The 18,911-nt window shown below is 41.1% G+C and overlaps 1 protein-coding gene across 1 annotated transcript; it reads right to left on the reverse strand.

The window, feature by feature from the left end:
- Positions 1-663: 663 nt before the first annotated feature.
- On the reverse strand, positions 664-11,670 carry LOC307135616 (polymeric immunoglobulin receptor-like). Its single transcript, XM_079832189.1, has 9 exons — positions 11,383-11,670; positions 7,276-7,435; positions 6,816-7,139; positions 6,279-6,590; positions 5,871-6,191; positions 5,201-5,329; positions 2,120-2,215; positions 1,846-1,889; positions 664-1,743 (listed from the first exon to the last, which is right to left on the reverse strand). The coding sequence occupies exons 2-9, from the start codon at positions 7,313-7,315 to the stop codon at positions 1,348-1,350; spliced, it is 1,662 nt and encodes a 553-aa protein (XP_079688315.1). The 5' UTR covers positions 7,316-7,435; positions 11,383-11,670; the 3' UTR covers positions 664-1,347.
- Between the last annotated feature and the right edge of the window lie 7,241 nt (positions 11,671-18,911).

An 18,911-nucleotide genomic window follows, 5' to 3' on the forward strand; every position in this document is an offset into this window, starting at 1 on the left:
GCGTTTTAGCGGTCACCAGCATCCTGCAAAGATTTTTATATTTGCATTTTTTAAAAACATGTATGTAAATTTATAATACTTTACTTAGTATTATATTAAATTTGCATGGTTTTGAGCACTGAAAGATTATTAAAGTCTTCTGTCGTATCAATCATATACTGTTGCCTCATTAAAAAGATGCTCAATACATTTAAAAAAATAACACACACACACCAAATTCACAAAAGTATTGTGCCGCCCCTCCAAGAGTTCAAGTGTTAAATCCCTTCATGGCCACAGGTGTATAAATCAAGCACTAGGCCTGCAGACGCTTCTACACACATCAGTGAGAGAATGGGCCGCTCTCAGGAGTGTGTGTGTGTGTGTGTGTGTGTGTGTGTGTGTGTGTGTGTGTGTGTGTGTGTGTGTGTGTGTGTGTGTGTGTGTGTGTGTGTGTGTGTGTGTGTGTGTGTGTGTGTGTGTGTGTGTGTGTGTTCGCTTCTACACACATTAGTGAGAGAATGGGCCGCTCTCAGGAGCTCAGAGAACTCAAGCGTGGGGCCGTGATCGGTGGACACCTGTGCAATAAGGCCAAATATTATACTAAATATTCCACGCTCAACTGTTAGTGGTGTTATAACAAAGTGGAAGAGATTGGGAACAACAGCAACTCAGCCACGAAGTGATAGACCACGTAAAATCATAGAGCGGGGTCAGCGCATGCTGAGGGTCACAGTGCGAAGTTGCCAACTTCAGTAGCTCCAGACCTCCAAACTTTAGTGGAGGGGGGATTATTATGGGGTGGGGTTGTTTTTGAGGGGTTGGGCTTGGCCCCTTAGTTCCAATGAAAGGAACTCTTAATGCTTCACCAAGACATTTTGGACAATTTCATGCTCCCAACTTTGTGGGAACAGTTTGGGGACGGCCCCTTCCTGTCCCAGCATGACTGACCAGTGCACAAAGCGTCGCTCCATAAAGACATGGATGAGCGAGTTTGGTGTGGAGGAACAGGACTAGAAAAAGCTTCTAGAAGAATGGTCAAAAATTCCCATAAACACACTCCTAAACCTCGTGGAAAGCCTTCTCAAAAGAGCTGAAGCTGTTAGAGCTGCAAAGGGTGGGCGACTCCATATTAAACCCTACGGATTAAGAATGGGATGGCATTAAAGCTCATGTGCATCTGAAGGCAGGCGTCACAACACCTTTGACAATATAGTGTATCTTCCAACACAATTACCAGACATTAAGAAATCAAGTTTCACAAAATCCACATCTTCATGAAGAAACGTTGTCACGCTAACATTGTATTATAAAATAAAAGGCAAAGGAGCATCACTGAAGAAGACGAACACAAACTCATTGATATTCTCAAGCAGAGAGATGATTTACAGCAGCGTATTCACTGTAATCCTGATTATTCCTGACACTGGCACTTGCAGGACAGTCCGATTGCTTGTGGAAATTCACCACTGCGTAATTCAGATCCTCAGCAGAAGTGATGCAGCACTGAGAGTCTCCAGCGGCTTTCTGAACCGTAGCGTAAACGCAGTCAGAGGGGTTTGTGGGTAATTGGGCAGTGGCGTATAGGACGTCAGAGGAATCAGAGGGGTTTGTGGGTAATTGGGCAGTGGCGTATAGGAAGTCAGAGGAATCAGAGGGGTTTGTGGGTAATTGGGCAGTGGCGTATAGGAAGTCAGAGGAATCAGAGGGGTTTGTGGGTAATTGGGCTTTAATCTCCTCGTAATCACAACCAGTGTGAGAAACCTGAGGAGAGACAGAAGAATTATTTACAGCTCTGAAGATCATCATTAGACATTAATATCATTATGAATAAAAATCAATATTTGATACAGTAACTGGACTCACCACTTCATGTTTGCCTGGTCCAGTGTGAGATGACGAATCAGCGCCTGTCAAACACAAGCATCCTAAATGAATGACATTACTGTACATCTCAATTCAACACTGATGTCTTGTGTAATGTTCTCACACATCATCAAGTGTCTGTATTTTGCTCATGTCTCGTTGCAGCCTATAGGTGGCGTCAGAAAGTGGGAGAACAGATCAAGAGATCTCTCTGTTTTAAACTCAGTATAAATGGAGAGTTTGTGCATCTGAAGGAGTTCAGAATGAGTTTTACCTGGAGACTGACGCTTCTTACAGAGAAACAGTAACGAGAGTCCAGCGATGATCAGAACCAGAAGAAGCAGAACCAGAGAGACGATCAGAGAAGAGCCTGAAAACACAGGAGAAATAATCAGAGAGTCTGATCACTGTGAGATAAACATCAGATCAGATCATGGGCGCAGCTGGACGTGTGGAGGAGGACTGACCAGACATGATACTGGATCTTCAGGGTTAGCCCAATGACCATATCCCAAATATCAAAACTCAAAATATACCATTCCCATACATAAAAGTGTTTGTATATGACCGAATGTACAGCTAGTTTGTCCTAAATAGACTTTTTGAACTATATATAACAGCAAGTGTGTAAAAAAAACGGACAAAATAATAAATAAATAAATAAATACATACATACATAAAATAGACAAAGAAATGTAAAAAGTGTGTATTCATTTATTTCCTTATGTATAATTGTATTTTTCCACATTTCTTTTTTCATTTATTTATTTATTTATACATTTATTTATTTATTTTGCATATTATTTATACACCATACAGACAAAGACAAATAAATAAGTGTATACATGAATAAATGTGGAAATAAACCAATGTAGACATAAATACATGTATAAACAAATGTGTGAAAATGCAATTATACATAAATAAGGAAATAAAAGTACAAACACTTATTTTATTTGATTTCTTTGTATATTTATGTCACGGTTGGTTTTGTTTATGTTTTCATATCTTTTATTTTGTATTCTCACTGTCATGCTTCCTGTTTGCCATGTGATTCCCTTTGTGGGTGTGTCCTGGTCTGATTGGCTCATTGTCTTGTCATGTGGTTATGAGTTCTGGTTGTTCATTGGTTGTCATAGTCATGTGTTCCACTGGTCTCTGTATAAATATTCCTCATGTTTGCCTTGTCAGTTTGTCGTGTATTGTTCCCTGTAGCTCTGTGGGTGAGTCCATGCTTAGTCCAGGTTTATGTTCATGTTTCTATTCAAGATCAAGTCTAGTCTTTATTGTGTATTTGTTCACGTATTGTTTAAATAATAAACTGCACTTGGGTTACTATAAACACGCCTCAAAGGAATCGTTACAGAATACACGACTGATAAAATGACCCCAGCAGTTCGCCTCTTGCGTCTCTGTCAAGGCAATCGCACAGCAGAGGATTATGTAGGACATTCTTATCATTCACTAATGATAAACCATGGTTTACTGGGAAACTCAAACAGCTCCGTCATGCCAAAGAGGATGCTTACAGAACTGGGGATAAAGTCTTGCATAACCAGGCCAGAAACAAACTGACAAAGGAGATCAGAGATGCTAAAAGAAGCTACTCTGAAAAGCTGAGAAACCATTTTACTGCCAACGACCCGGCCTCAGTCTGGACAGGCCTGAGGAACATCACCAACTACAAGTCACATCCCCCCGATCTGTAGAGAATCAACAACTGGCTGAGCATCTGAATGCATTCTACTGCAGGTTTGAAAAGCCCAGTCTCACACCACACACCCGCTCTGATCTGCAATTCACATGTCCCTCATCACCTCCTGCACCCCCTCTCCCCCGCCATCCAACCGGAGCTTAAGGTCTGTGTGGAGGATGTGAGCCGAGTCTTCAAAAAACAGAAGACTAGGAAAGCTTCAGGCCCAGGCGGCATCTCATCTGCTTGTTTGAAAGCCTGCGCTGACCAACTGGCCCCAGTCTTCACGCAGATCTTCAACAGATCATTGGAGCAGTGTGAAGTTCCCTGCTGCTTCAAATGCTCCACTATCCTTCCCGTCCCCAAAAAAAAACAAAATCACTGGACTTAATGACTACAGACCTGTCGCTCTCACGTCTGTGGTCATGAAGTCGTTTGAAAGACTGGTTCTGGCCCACCTGAAGGACATCACTGGACCCTTGCTGGATCCTCTTCAGTTTGCCTACAGAGCAAACAGGTCTGTGGATGATGCAGTCAACATGGGACAGCATTATATCCTGCAACATCTCCACAGACCTGGGACTTATGCAAGGATCTTATTTGTGGACTTCAGTTCGGCCTTCAATACCATCATGCCTGATCTTCTCTCAGCTAAACTGACCCAGCTCTCCATGCCATCCTCAATCTGTCAGTGGATCTCCAGCTTCCTGACAGATCGTCAGCAGCGAGTGAGACTGGGGAAACTTACATCCAGGACTCTCACTCCCAGCACTGGCGTCCCCCAGGGGTGTGTTCTCTCCCCACTGCTCTTCTCCCTGTACACCAATGACTGCACTTCTAAAGACCCCTCTGTGAAGCTCCTGAGATCTGCAGACGACACCACTGTCATCGGCCTCATCCAAAACGGGGACGAGTCTGCTTACAGACTGGAGGTTGAACAGCTGGCTGTCTGGTGCAGTTATAACAACCTTGAGCTCAACACACTCAAAACGGTGGAGGTGATAGTGGACTTCAGAAGGAACAGCCCATCATGAACAGCACTGTGGAAGCAGTGGAGTCATTCAGGTTCCTGGGCACTACCATCTCTCAGGACCTGAAGTGGGACAATCACATTGACTCCATTGTGAAAAAGGCCCAGCAGAGACTGTACTTCCTTCGTCAGCTGAGGAAGCTCAACCTCCCACAGGAACTGATTCAGTTCTACTCGGCTGAGCGCAGCTTCAGTCCTCATGATTACCTTGTCAGTTTGTCATGTATTGTTCCCTGTAGCTCTGTGGGTGAGTCCATGCTTAGTCCAGGTTTATGTTTATTTCATGTTTCTATTTAAGATCAATCTAGTCTTTATTTTGTATTTGTTCACGCTTCGTTTAAATATTAAACTGCACCTGGGTTCACATACAATCCCCTCAGTGGAATCGTATGTATTTTACTTTTTAATATTTATGTATTTATTTATTTATTCATTTATTTATTTATTTATTATTTAGGGAGTTTTTGCATTCAATAACGAACCACCAAAATGCAGACTCAACTCAGTATGCAATGGGTTATTATTGCTATTTATTTTTATACATATGAACTATTTAAGATGTATTAAATCTAATATATGCCCCCTCACAAGCTCGACCCACTGATCACATGTTTGCATTTCAGCAAAATCACCTGCGGGTGTGTTCAGAGACGCCAGTGATGTAGAAGAAGCTGATGATGATGATGATGATGATGATGATGATGATGATGATGATGATGATGATGATGGTGGTGGTGATGATGGTGGTGGTGGTGATGTCTCTGAGAATTTTGTATATAAAAATAAAAAAATACATTTCTAAATTATACCTTTTTCACACCCAGAACTTGACATCATTCTCTAATGGTGAAGAGATGTTTCTGATGGCTTTCACACATTCATTACCCAGAATTCAAGTTGCTGATACACAGAAGTGAGTTTCTGTGAATAACGCCTGTGATTTCACACTGAATAATACAGTACAGCAGTGTCACTGACGAGCTCCCTTAAACTGCAGTTAACTATCCTGTGTCCAGATGAGCACACTAAACACTGCAGTGATACGAGATTAACACACACAGAACTAAAAACTGCATCCAGATCTCAGTCCTGCGTTCACACACTGCTGTAGAATGACAATCATACGAACTGTGGTTTGTGGTTTTGCTGTTAAACAGACCGAACATCTAAATTAAAAATAACCCTGTGGTTAAACCTGCTTATAGAATCAGCTTCAAGCATCCTGATAAATAACACACAGTGATCTGCTGAAGAGATGTTATACTACCTTATGATTAATATCAGTGAGAAAAGCCTCCGCACCTGTGAGGTTGATCAGGACTCGTGTGATGAAGCTCTTGTGTCCTCCATCAGACTGAACTCCACACCAGTATTCTGAATGTTGTTCAGTCACATGACTGATGCTTCCCGTCAGGAGCCGCTCTTCTCTGTCATCATACAGCTGGATCTTTCCCTCACTCCATCTTCTGCTCTCATTCACAGACGTCTCTTCAGCACAGAGATCAGCTCCAGATCTCCGGCAGAGAAACTTCACATCACTGCTGTGGGATTGTGGGTATTTGCAGCTGATGTTCACAGATCCTCCTGCAGCCGCTGATAGACTGATGCTCTTCACACAATCATCTGTTTCAGATCCAAATAAAGCGCAGTAATGTTAGAATGACCAGATATATTCATGGATTCACCTCATAATGACTGAAAGCGGCTCACCCTTCTCAATGTTCAGGCTAAACTCAGAGAAGAAACTGTAGTCTTTAGAAACTTTGACTATAATCTTATATTCTCCAGAGTCGTTCTCATTCAGCTCTCTGATAAACACACGTAAGAGTCCTGCAGATCTGCCCTCATGAACGGAGAATCGTCTGTCATGTTCCCATTCTGAGGCTCTGTTAGTGTTTATTACAGGAAAACATTCTCCAGATTTACAGATGTATTTCTCATGGTTCATGTGTTTCTTCTCATATTTGAAGTTTATGATGATGTTTCCTCCTGAATATCCTCTCACGGTCCTGATTGGTTGATCTGTTCAACACAAACACAGATCATTTGTCATTTTGTTCTCAATATAAACACATTTATCTTCACTTTGCTACAACATTTATGAACTCAAGTCCAGATGATGAGTGTAAATCTTCCATCAGGAGATAAAAAGGTTATTGATGGCGTGAGTTATGAGTTAGACGAGTGAACGGCAGTAATTCCAGTCAGTGTTGAGGATCGTGATGTTGTGGAGTCTCAGTTACTCACCGGTTATAACCTTCAGATTCACTTCAGTGTAGTGATCTATATTTGACGTTCTATCAACTCCACAATAGTACATCCCAGAATCCCGTTCACTCAGATTTCTGATGGCCACAGTGAAGACGGCTGATCTTGTGTTGTCATACAGAGAGAATCTTCCAGAATCAACCCATTTATTTTTCTCATTAGTCTTGATTTGGTCTGTGCACTTTTGTGTCCACTGTCCTTTACAAAAATACTTTTGATTTCCTTTATATCTTTTATCATATTTGCATGAGATTTCGACTCCGCCTCCTGAATATCCGGTCACTTCTATGGAGCTCACGACACCTACAACAAACCAGCATCTTAACACAACACTAATACACACTGAAGGGAGATTCATGTCAAAGGTCATTAGTTATGGATAAAGACTTGTGTTCATTATTTAATCTCTGTTCTGGTTCTTCTGAGTTCAGATTCTTACCAGGAATCATCAGCAGAGTGAAAGTCCAGATGATCTTCATTCTTCTCTCTTATTAAATGAGCTTCTCTGTTGTCTGTAGATTCAGTTCTTCTGAAGCTCTCGATGTGTGTTCAGAGGAGTTTTGAGTGTTTCTTTCATTTGACGGAGATGCGCACTTCCTCTGAGAGATAGAGAGAGAGAAAGGGAGACTTTGACTTTTAAAGGCCTTTTAATTTACAGAATTTTTCAAAACATTACAAAGCTAGTATACAAAACACAGACGCCTCATTTAAAAAAAGGTACATTATCAGTTTTTAATATGCAAATTCAATAGCAAAAATATACTGTATTCTACCAATGATTTAAAAAGAGACAACAAATCAACATCTTGACCAGCATTTTTACATTGATGTTTTCAGGATTGATAACTTGGCCCATTAAAAATTGGCAGGCACAAACTGTTCTCGCCACGACTGTTACTGTCAGGGTGCCGGTCTGATCTGCTTTAGGCTTGTTTGTGTTTGTCTGGTCCACTTGGTTATTTGTGTTGCCATGCCATGTGCTCTGTCTATTGTTACTCCGCCCCTCTTGTTACCTTGTTATCTCATTATAGCTCACACCTGTTTTTCTTGAGTCTCATCTTGAGTCTTAGTCTAGTCTTGAGTTCCTGTTATTTCTTTATTTTTCCCTGTTTTCCTAAACTAGTTTTTTTGAGCTCCCGTCTGGCTAGTTTTCGTTTTTGTTTTTCCCCTCTCCTTTTCTTTTTGCTCCCAGCTCCGCTGTCTGCTTTGGCTGCCAGATCCATAGTGATGGGCAGACCGAGGCTTCGTGAAGCACTGAAACAGTTGAAGCAAATGTGCCATATTGTTTCGAAGCTTCGAATCAATCCGACACCCGTCTCTACGGTGACATCTAGTGGTCACTTGTATGTATTGATCTGAAATACCTTGACAATGATCCATGTAAAAAACAACAGTTTTTAACATGTCTTGTGGTCGTGAAAAATGAACATTAATAAAATAAATAAAGCCAGAATGTACGGCATCTCTTGTAATGGACAATAACAAAGATAACTTCCTGATTAACAACATCCTCATGCTGGGAAAATTTTACATAGCCTACACAAATGCAAGTTCTTAAAGGTGAAACCAAGATTTTATTAATTTCATAATGAGTTTAACAATTATACAAAAGCCCTCAAAGTTATGAAAATGCAATCAGTCTTTTTTCCATTATAGAAGAATATGATCTTCAAACAAAACCCTAGCCCCTTTAATGTTTTTTGTTTCTTTTATTATGATTTGCCTGATATATTTTTCTACTGTACTTTCAAGCATCTGATCTGTATTTTGTAATACAAAAATGTTCTGTTATTGCCATGCTGTTTGTAAATGATTATTTGTTCAGCAATAAAAAAAAATGTACGACATCTCTTATGTGGAGCCTCCATTTGTATCTATTCTATTAATATATCTATCTATATATCACCTATGAATCTATACAATTCTATATCTCTCACTTATGCTGCGCTATCTGTCACTATCTAACATATGAATGTGTCACTATATCTATCCTATCTGTCACTGTCTATACCGATCAGTCAATATATCTAATTTAAATCGAGCCTAAATATAGCCTATCTAACCAAAGCGCACTATAAATCTCACTTATATCACAAAATCACTGCTATCACAAAATCTCTCTCCTCTCACAAAAACCCACGAGGTGAAGATGGATTTACTTCACTTTTAAACTTTGTGTGGAATTAGGTTTATACAGATGTGTGACTGTGTGGTTTGTTCCCGCCCCCTTTAATCAATGCAGTTTCGGCAGGCGCCACCTGATGAAACACTTCGAAGCTTCATTTAGCCATAGTCACGTGACATGGGTGTTTCGAATCACAGTTCGGAGCAATGTTTCGAAACATCTGCGCTTCGGGATCTCGGCAAAGCGCCAAAACGTCAGTTTCGCGTCAGCCATCCCTACAGATCCAGCAGGCCTCCCTCCTTTTTGGATCTTCCCTGCCTGCCTACCACAAAGGATTTCAGCATCCACTGACAGGACCCAACCTCCACCCTTCAGGTTTACTCATCTCTCTCTCTTCCCTCTGCCATTGTGACGTTACGTCACCAGGTGATCATCTGTGAACTCACCTACTTCATTGTCTTCGGATTGCACTTATTTCTACCTCCACTCTCCAGTGTTGCAGCTTGGGCCTGCTCTGCCATTCCCTCTGAGAATCCTTTCTCCAACGCCCCCTGCTGGGTCGACATAGTAGGCCTACTCCCTTGTACCTGGCTGGCATCATCCCTGTTTCCTCTTCTGACCGTGGACTCTCTTTTCTGTGTTCCTGATTTTGTCATTTAATAAACAGTTATTCCTGCAACTGGTTCCTCTTTTACCATCCTGACAGTTACTGTACCAAAAATAAAAAGGATATTTGTATAAGAAAATCCCAATTTCATAATTAGTTTTTCCAAAAGTACAAAAAGTAGAACCAGCCTTGAACACTCACAAAATAAATAAAACCGCATCAGAAGCCTCACAGAGAGAACATTCAGGTAAAACCATATCATTACATTTAGAAACAAAGCCAACGCACAGTGACGCATTCTCCACTGTAAATCTCCACTTTATTGGAATAGGAGGCTTGTAAAACATCCTCCATGAGGGATTCACATCTCTGAGTACAGAAAGGTTAGTCAGTGTTTCTGCTTCATTCATTCGGCCGTGGCGACGCCACACCAAACATCATCACCGCCACGGCTGCAGCTTGACGTCCGATATTGTGCATACTATTGTAAAGCCCCACTAAAGTAACACGATGAAACTCACTCCAAGAGACTCCAGTGTTCCCATTATTATACTTTAGTTGAAGAGGGTTTGCATAAAAGGACTTTATCTTGCTGGAGTTTATTGCCGTTTTTCTGAATCATGTTACTTTCTCCCGAGCACTATAATTGTTCTTCATGCTCACGGTAACTGAAATTTAAAACTGTTACAAGAAAAGGCTTAATAAACCATTGCATAGATATAATAAACTACACATCAATATCTGCAAGAGCTAAATTATGTGTGTCTGATAAGGGAGATATACCAAATGTGCAGGACTGGGGTGCTCCAGGACAGGATTGAGAACCACTGACATAAGCGCTTTGCTGCTCTATAAAACATTGGAGCCTTTCATATTATAATACTTTTGCGTAATAAAAGATTATTAACAGCCTATCTTGTTCTGTCATATCTATCACAGACATCCCAAGTCTCACGGAAGTTCCGGGAGTCTCCCGCATATTTATAGCGGCTCCCTGATGCCCACAAATTAGTTAAATTCTCCCGCAATCTAGAGCGAGCGAGCGAGCAAGAGCGCGCATGCGAGACACAAACTGTGCACGCGCGCTCGGGAGAGAGGGAGAGCGAGAGACCTTGCGTGTGTGCTAGTGTGCACCTAATGAAGCGCTTGTAAGACGGAGAGTATCCTGATTGGCTTGTTTCGGTAAATCAACCAATCAATTGTCAGTGTGGGCGGGCTTTTATCTCTTCTCCCGACCCCGAACCGAATTAATCAGTTCAGTGTATCTAGAAACTGGAGCGCCATGGCAGAGGGAGAGTGCCCCAAAAAACGAAAGTATAAAGTATAAACATAATGACAATATTGCACGCTGTACAGTTTGTAACTGACATGTTATGTTGAGTTAAACAAGTTTCATTTCATGTGCATATTTTTCAGGTTGGCTAGTTGCCAGCTCCTTAGACCTGTTTAAAGTTGCAATGAAATATAAATAAAAGCAGTTTACATAAATAGTATAAGCAGCTTATGTAAATAGTAAAAGTGATCTACATAATGTTTTACAAATAATTGCATAGGCCTATAGAAATGATATATTAATGATATTATATTATATACTATACAAGTAAAGTCATGTTCTGTGGTGAAATGTCATCTTCGCGATACCTTTCCTCCTTTTTTTGGGGGGGGGGGGGGGGGGGGTCTGCTATCATATGTTGCTGCCTCATTAAAAACTGTACATTTATAAGAAATGTCTTTTCATTTTATACTATAATGTTATGTATTGGTATAACATCCTATGACATCCCCATAACCTAACAATCATAATTTGTTCTCACCTGCAGGTTAAAGATGTCAGGCGTTGCTTCAGGGTCCTCGGCGGTGCTTGAACCAGCTCAATCTGAGTTCCAGTGCACTGGGCAGGTTACTAATATAAATATCTAAACCACAACCAATAAAGATATTTTCAGGAAAAAATCACTCTGAGAATTAATTGAAAAGTTTGTGTGAATAACCACAGAATGGTTTCCGTTTTTACTTTAAAAGTTTCAGAATAATACAAAGACAATAATTCAAAAAGGCACAAATAACAAAACAACGTGTAAGTCTTCACCCGAAGCGCGGCCCCAAAGAACAATGTACAAAGCTTTTTATACTTGGACATATCCTGGGGCACGGCCTTAAGAAGCTGTGACATCATCATCATATAGTAATTCCTTATAAGGTAATCTACTCGCCTTGGACTCAAGCCATCTTAATATTCGTCCAAGGCTACCACAACCTTTGCAGATAAGCACACATACATCATCTTTCTTTGCAGCGGACACTTGAAGGCTTAATGCCCCGTCAAAACCACACAACTCTTATTATAGCGGAGGGTCTGCTTGAACTTCCCCTTTTCAAAGATGTCATGGTTAGAAATCAGCAAACAGTCAAGCTGTTAAAGAAAACATGTTTAGCACATTAAAGAGGTACTTCTCCACTGGTGTATTTAAATTGGGTCATTTATGTAGTAGAAATGTGAAATCATTTTAGAAGTTGGTGCCTTCTAGACTGTGAAAAGCCACAACATTTATTTTTGGCTCATGTGGATGAAAGATAACAACTCCCAGAATGCACTTGCCTCGCTGCGCTACGAGGCCACTCCCACCGTTTACATCTCTTGCCCACCGCGGCACCACCCCAACATCATTTTGATTGTTATATTAATAAGATCATTTAGTTCATTTAGAGAACAGACACTACATTTAAAAACTGAACGTGTCTGACTAATACAGCACGAGCCGAACGAGAGTCTCAGCACAAACACAGCAGGAGTCAGATCTCATTCATCAGAGAGTGAGGAGCTCACAGACCAGATGATCGCGCAAGATTTGGGTTCAAAGCTAAATGTAAAAGCACCTATTTAAGTGAGTTTGTCATTGTACTGTTTTGTTGTTGTGTTTTTCATTGAGAATAAAAGGCTAATGAACCCACAATTCAAGCAACCTGCCCCTGAACTGGCGCTAATTCTAAACTGAGACTCAAATGAGCACGGCCGTCTGGCATTCATTCACAGTCTCACAGTTATTCACGATGCGTGTCCAGTCTGGCGCATTTTCAGTTCATACCTATGGAAGCTTAACTTAAATAGGAATTCATTGAGAACACTTGCTTTGCTCCGACTGCTCCGTTATCAATGCCCGAGCGGCCGTGCTCATTCTGTGAGTGAGATCCCAGCCCTATGGTCCCACGATCATTCGAATATACTACCGGGTTTCTACTGATACAAAGCTTAATGCTAATCGCTGTAGTAACCCTTTAAAAAGAGGATTAAAAAACAATAATTTTCCATAATTTTCATCACCCACAAAGTTTGGTACATAGAATTTGAAAAGAGAACAATAAACATTTCCAATGTAAGAAATCTCAATTAAAAACAAGGTCTGTTCCTCCAAGATCTTTAAGAATATACAGACAATAATCAATCCATGGCATACCATCAGAGCACTACAGCAGTTTTTGCAATGTTTGTAGTCTCATTGCTTCAGTTTTTGATTCAATAAGGCCTTGACCTCCCTCTACAACAGGAAGATAGAGCCAGTGATGGCCATTCCAAAAGAAATCAACAAATGCCTTTTGAACCTTTAAAAGCAGTTCTTTATCTAACACTGTCACCTTATGCCAAAGCATTGAAGCTTCCAGATTATTAATCACCAGGCATCTCCTCTATATGAGAGCTGTGGGAGAATCCACTTCCACTTTTGAATTCTACCAATGACCCGGTCAACCACTCCTCCCCAGTTCTTCTCCACGTACTGGTCAGCTCCAAAATAAATGCCAAGAACTTTTAAACCATCCTGGACCCATTTACACTGCGTTGGCAAATTAGGAGGTCCTGTACTATGCCAGTCTCTAATCAACAAAGAAGTAAATTTTCCCCAATTTGTATGCAGAGCTTTCTGAAAAATATTCATACATGAAATTATATTATCAATATCATTTGAATTCCTTATTATCAGAGTTACATCATCTGCATATGCTATGTATTTTAATTGGGGAACTTCAGGGCAGCCAGGAACAACAATAACACAGTCTTTTTCTCTGTAGACTTAAAAAAGGCTCAATAGAGATAGCATAGAGTAAACCTGACAGAGGACACCCTTGTCTTATTCCTCATCACTGAATAGGGCCTTGTTAATGTACCATTTACTCTTAACATCCTATAAATATCACTATACATTAACTTAATAAAAGACACAAAATAATGACCAAATCTAAGAGCCTCAAGAGTCTTAAATAAATAAGAGTGGTCCACTCTATCAAAGGCCTTTTCTTGGTCCAAAGAGAGAAGGCCGATTTCCAGGTTATGTCTTTTTGCCACTCTAATAATGTCTCTAACCAAAAAAAGTTGTCAAATATTGTTTGGTTAGGGATACAGTAAGACTGATTGTTGTGAATAACAGTGTCTATAGAGTTCTTCAGTCTGTTGGTAAAGGCTTTTGAAAAGATTTAAAGATCATCACACAGCAAGGAGACAGGGCTCCAGTTCTTTAAGCAACCACGGTCTCCTTTTTGGGGATCAAAGTTAAAACCGCTCTCCAACAGCTTAGAGGAAGGGTCTCTCTTTCACTACTTTCCACAAAAACATCATACAAGTCCTGGCCAATTAAGTTCCAAAAAGCCTTATAAAACTCAGCTGAAAGACTGTCCAAACCAGGTGACTTTCCGGGATTAACTCCTGGACAGCTCTCGAAAGTTCAGCCATCGTCAAAGGGCTCTCAAGATCCATCTTGTCTTTCTTTGATAATTGTAGTAAGTCACTCAGAAGAAAGACAGCTGAAGTGAATAACACTGATGATCTCTTCATCTCCTGTTAGTGGATGGGATATATTAGGCAGCAAGTGAACATTTTGTCCTCAAAGTTGATGTGTAAGAAGCAGGCAAAATGGGCAAGCGTAAGGATTTGAGCGAGCTTGACAAGGGCAAAATTGTGATGGCTAGACAACTGGGTCAGTGCTTCTCCAAAACTGCAGCTCTTGTAGGGTGTTCCCGGTCTGCAGTGGTCAGTCTCTATCAAAAGTGCTCCAAGGAAGGAATAGTGGTGAACAGTGGATCATGGAGCAATGGAAGAAGGTGGCCTGGTCTGATGAATCACGTCTTCTTTTACAAAAATGGTTCAGGAATGGTTTGAGGAGCGCAACAAGTTTGAGGTGTTGACTTGGCCTCCAATTTCCCCAGATCTCAATCCAATCGAGCATCTGTGGGATGTGCTGAACAAACAAGTCCGATCCATGGAGGCCCCGCCTCACAACTTACAGGACTTAATGGATCTGCTGCTAACATCTTGGTGCCTGATACCACACCACACCTTCAGGGATCTAGTGGAGTCCATGCCTCGACGGGTCAGCAAAAGGGGGACCAACACATTATTAGGAAGGTGGTCATAAAGTTATGCCTGTTCAGAGTATATCACACCTGCTGCTTTGTACCTGCAAGTTTTCGGGCTCACTTTGTTTTTCTGGGTATTTTGAATCAATAACTACCCCAGCAACAATGAGCTCTTCATCAACTTTCACATCTCCATGTACATGTATTAATGACGGAAACACTATCCGTGCCTTCAGTGGGACAGTCTTGTGCAAGCACATTAGAGCCTCACCACTGTTAGATAAAGCTGCGGCTTCATCTTGCTGTACATTATCAGTACTTTCTGCAATGTTATTATCTACAGCACTATTCACCTGTTCCGTTACTGAATTACTCTCCTTCTCCTTTTCAGCCTCTGTATTTAAAGGATACGATTGTCTCACATGGCCCTGTTTCCTGCAACTTAAACATTTGATTGAATCAGCAGTGATAAAGATCGTACAATCTTTCCCATTTGGTGTGACCAAAAAGAGAAAAAAAATGATTATGCTTTTCTGATTTGTTTCTTTTAATAAGTGTTTTTATTTTCATGATGTATCTATACTGTACTGTGGACTTATGTTGACCTTTTGTTCTTTTGTACTTGACTTTCTGCAGATATGAGCAAAGAGTCTTAAAGTTTCCGTCCATCACGTATGGTCGAGACCTACGCTAAACTGTACTTTGGCCCCTAGGGTGTGGAAACCACTCATGCATAGATTTCTAATTTTATAGTTGGCTTGAGACCCATATCTGAGTTTGGTAGCAAAAAGAGGAACTTGGCATTGCTCATGTGATTCTAAAAGGGTATAAAGGATGAGTGATTTCCGTGCTGAGCCAGTCACTGCCTTGACTCAAACCTTTTCTTTTATGCACTTTGCTTTACCGCAAGAGAGCTCTCGATCCACTTTACCTTTTTCCTAGGCAAGAAGTATGAAGTACGGTTAGACAGCAGCAAAACCGTAATGAATGCATCTCACAGATGTTCAACCAAATCATCAACCATAGACGTTTCCCTCAGAAAAATAACAACTGCCTTGTTCATTCTCGATGCAGACAAGATGTTCAACACACCGACTGCATTACCAACAGCAACTAAATCTTCCACTGACACGGTCTCATCTGAGAAACATGTGCACCCGTGGCACGCAGTCAAGGACGCAAAGCCATCAGAATTCAATGCTCTCTCTCAGTCTTCTCTCGACCAAACGTCTAAACATAATTTCAGGATCTAGTGTAGCGAGTTGTAGATCTTTGTTCTTTCTTGTTTTCCACATTGCCAGTCTAACTTTTCCAGTCAGATAATTTAATAAACACATTTTCCTCCTCATAGAAAAATGATTTAATTCCCCCAATAAACCCTTTTTTTAGAAAATTCCTCATTAGATCTTCTAAACCATGTTAAGTACATTAAGAAAGTCTCGTAATCTGTTACAGCTTAAACACAAATGTTCTCGATCTTCTGCTGTCATTCCTCTACTCCTGCTGGATTCAGGTGTGTCACATGTCCATCTGTAGCTTTGGCCCGTCAATAATCCTCCATTAGATCAGCAGTTCACTTCTCTACAGGGGTTTATACAGGATCCTCCACCCGTCCCGCACCAGACAGTTCTGGCCATCTAGAAGCTTTTTGCCTCTTCAATGAATCTCGATGTGTGATTTTAACTGAATTGAATATATTGCTCTCTTACACACATCTTTATCTCTCATCCAAGAGATGTCCAAGTGTGTGAACGCCATTCCTCATCAAACATCTCCTCACACTCACACAGGACAGGAGTCTAGTCTGGATCATTGGGCTGAAAAACAACGGAGCCCAATGTCTGTGATCCTCCATGTCTCGCTTCACTCTAAAAACACTTCTCCATGTCTGCAGCACAGACCTATGAAAGTGTAGCGGCTCTGACAGGCTTACTTCCTCTAATTTAATTAAAAACTGCTTTCTATCAAGTCCAAGTCCCGCTTCAAAAATGTCCAAGTCTTGACCGCCCTCTTGAACTGGGAAATAAAGTGCAGCCACACAGATCCAGAGCTATCCACTCTGAAAACATTATCAAATGTCCTTTGTATATTAGAAATAAGTTCCTCAGGTGGCTCCATGGCTATAGTCCTGTGCCTCAACATCGATGCAATGAGATTATTGACTAGTGGTGTCAACAATAATCGATTCAGCGATGCATCGCAATGCGGGGCATGCACGATTCAGCATCGATGCGGCAAAGTGCCATAATCGATTATGTCACCGTTTATTTTCTGGCCTTGAGTTGGACAATAAAGTTGTGAAGTTTCAATTACTTCCAGGGTCATAACAACAACAATCAAGATGGCTGAGGCGGAGGGAGATGACCGCGATAGACGGGTAATTAAAAACGCACCCAAAGCTTGGAAAGCGGACATCTGCACATTTCGGATTCTGACGCCGGCTTCACACCGCACGCATTAGCAGGGCAGGAGCCCGCGCCCCCATTGTGGATTCACACTGGCAGCGTTTGTCTTGCGCAGATATTGCAAATACAGACAAATATTGTACATTATGTCACATTTTCCGGGCTTCTCCTCCGAGCCCCGTCTGTCTCGTGCTTTGATTTTTGATGGGCAGCATATGCTGTGATTGTGAAACACACGGGGCACTTCACTAAATGATTTCATGGTGAAATTTGTTATTTTTCATGTTAATCTGGTCAGTTTTGATCAAGAACAATCCACTGTGGCTTCAAATCAGCGTGAGCAGCGCGGCAAAAATAGACTCTGCGCCGAAACGATCGCGGCACTCCTGCTCCTGCGATGCGATGCGCTGCCGCCTCTGCGTGCGATGTGAATGCTCTGATCTGTTAACATGGGCGCCGTAAAAAATATGCGCTGCTTACGCCCTGCTAACGCACCTGCCACACTAAAATCAAGCACGAGAATTGACGAGTCCCTAGTGTCAACGTTACTGTGTGTGTTGCACTGAATATTTTTATTGCTGGGTGCCTGGGTGGTGGTTGTTGTTACAATAGTGTGACTGTAATTACAGATTAATATTTGCACAGGAGTTCATGAAGTGCCCTGTCTTAGAGCTTTTTACTGTGTGTAAAAAAAAAACACTTATGTTCACTGCTGGAAAAAGTTGGCTTAGTTGGTTATTATTGGTCTATATAATTTCAAATGGTTCTAAAGCAGAGAGAAGAGAAACATTTCTCATTCAAAGCACTGAAAGCAGTGATTTATGTTTTCTTTTTCAGGTTTGAAAATGCCATATCCAATACCCTGTACCATTAAATTTTATTTTATTTAATGACATTATGTCAAAGATACAGGAGAGTGATAATACACACATAGCAGCCAATACAATCTGTTGTTCAATATCTGACTGCTTGTATTGCCTCATGACTGATTAAAAATTTGCCTTGTGTGCAGTAGAATTTTCAGTAGAATTTTGATGCATCGCAATGCATCGTAGAATCGAATTGAATCGAATCGTTACCTGGTGAATCGTAATCGAATCGAATTGTGAGGGCAGTGCCAATGCACACCCCTATTATTGACCACCAGAGCTCACCTCCTATTGGACAACTGTGGCAAAAGCCATTTCCATTTCAGCCGTTTAGAGACACATTCTCCAGCAGAGCCTCACAGTTTCTCTTTTGAAACCGGTCGTTCCCCAAAATAACTCCTTATGTTTTCAATCCGTCCTGTCTTCACTATTGAGGAAACCCAGTACCTTCCCAATAATAAACCCTTCACTTTAGAGCAATAACTCCAGCAGAAGAGGCTTCTTCATATTCCAATAGTTTGATTTAAGACTGTAATATCATCACACGCTGAAATACTTTAAAAAGATAATTTGAAGATTCCTCCTCAGTCTGCACATCAAAGGTTCAATAACCAAACTATAATTGCTGGAAAGTGGACGCCCTTGTCTAATGCCTCTCGACACAGGTATCGGTTCATTTAATCCTCCACCTGCTCTGACCATAACAGAAATAGTACAATGAAT

Source organism: Gobio gobio (genome assembly GCF_949357685.1).
Source record: "Gobio gobio genome assembly, chromosome: 12".
NCBI lineage: Eukaryota > Metazoa > Chordata > Actinopteri > Cypriniformes > Gobionidae > Gobio > Gobio gobio.

What these genes read in the sequence shown, in the direction of transcription:
- LOC307135616 (XM_079832189.1), bottom strand. Translation starts at nt 7,315, where the DNA reads ATGAAGATCATCTGGACTTTCACTCTGCTGATGATTCCTG. An exon ending in CACTCTGCTGATGATTCCTG is followed by an intron (nt 7,140 to 7,275) that starts GTAAGAATCTGA and finishes GGTTTGTTGTAG; the next exon opens with GTGTCGTGAGCTCCATAGAA. An exon ending in GTCTCTGAACACACCCGCAG is followed by an intron (nt 2,216 to 5,200) that starts GTGATTTTGCTG and finishes CTGTGTTTTCAG; the next exon opens with GCTCTTCTCTGATCGTCTCT.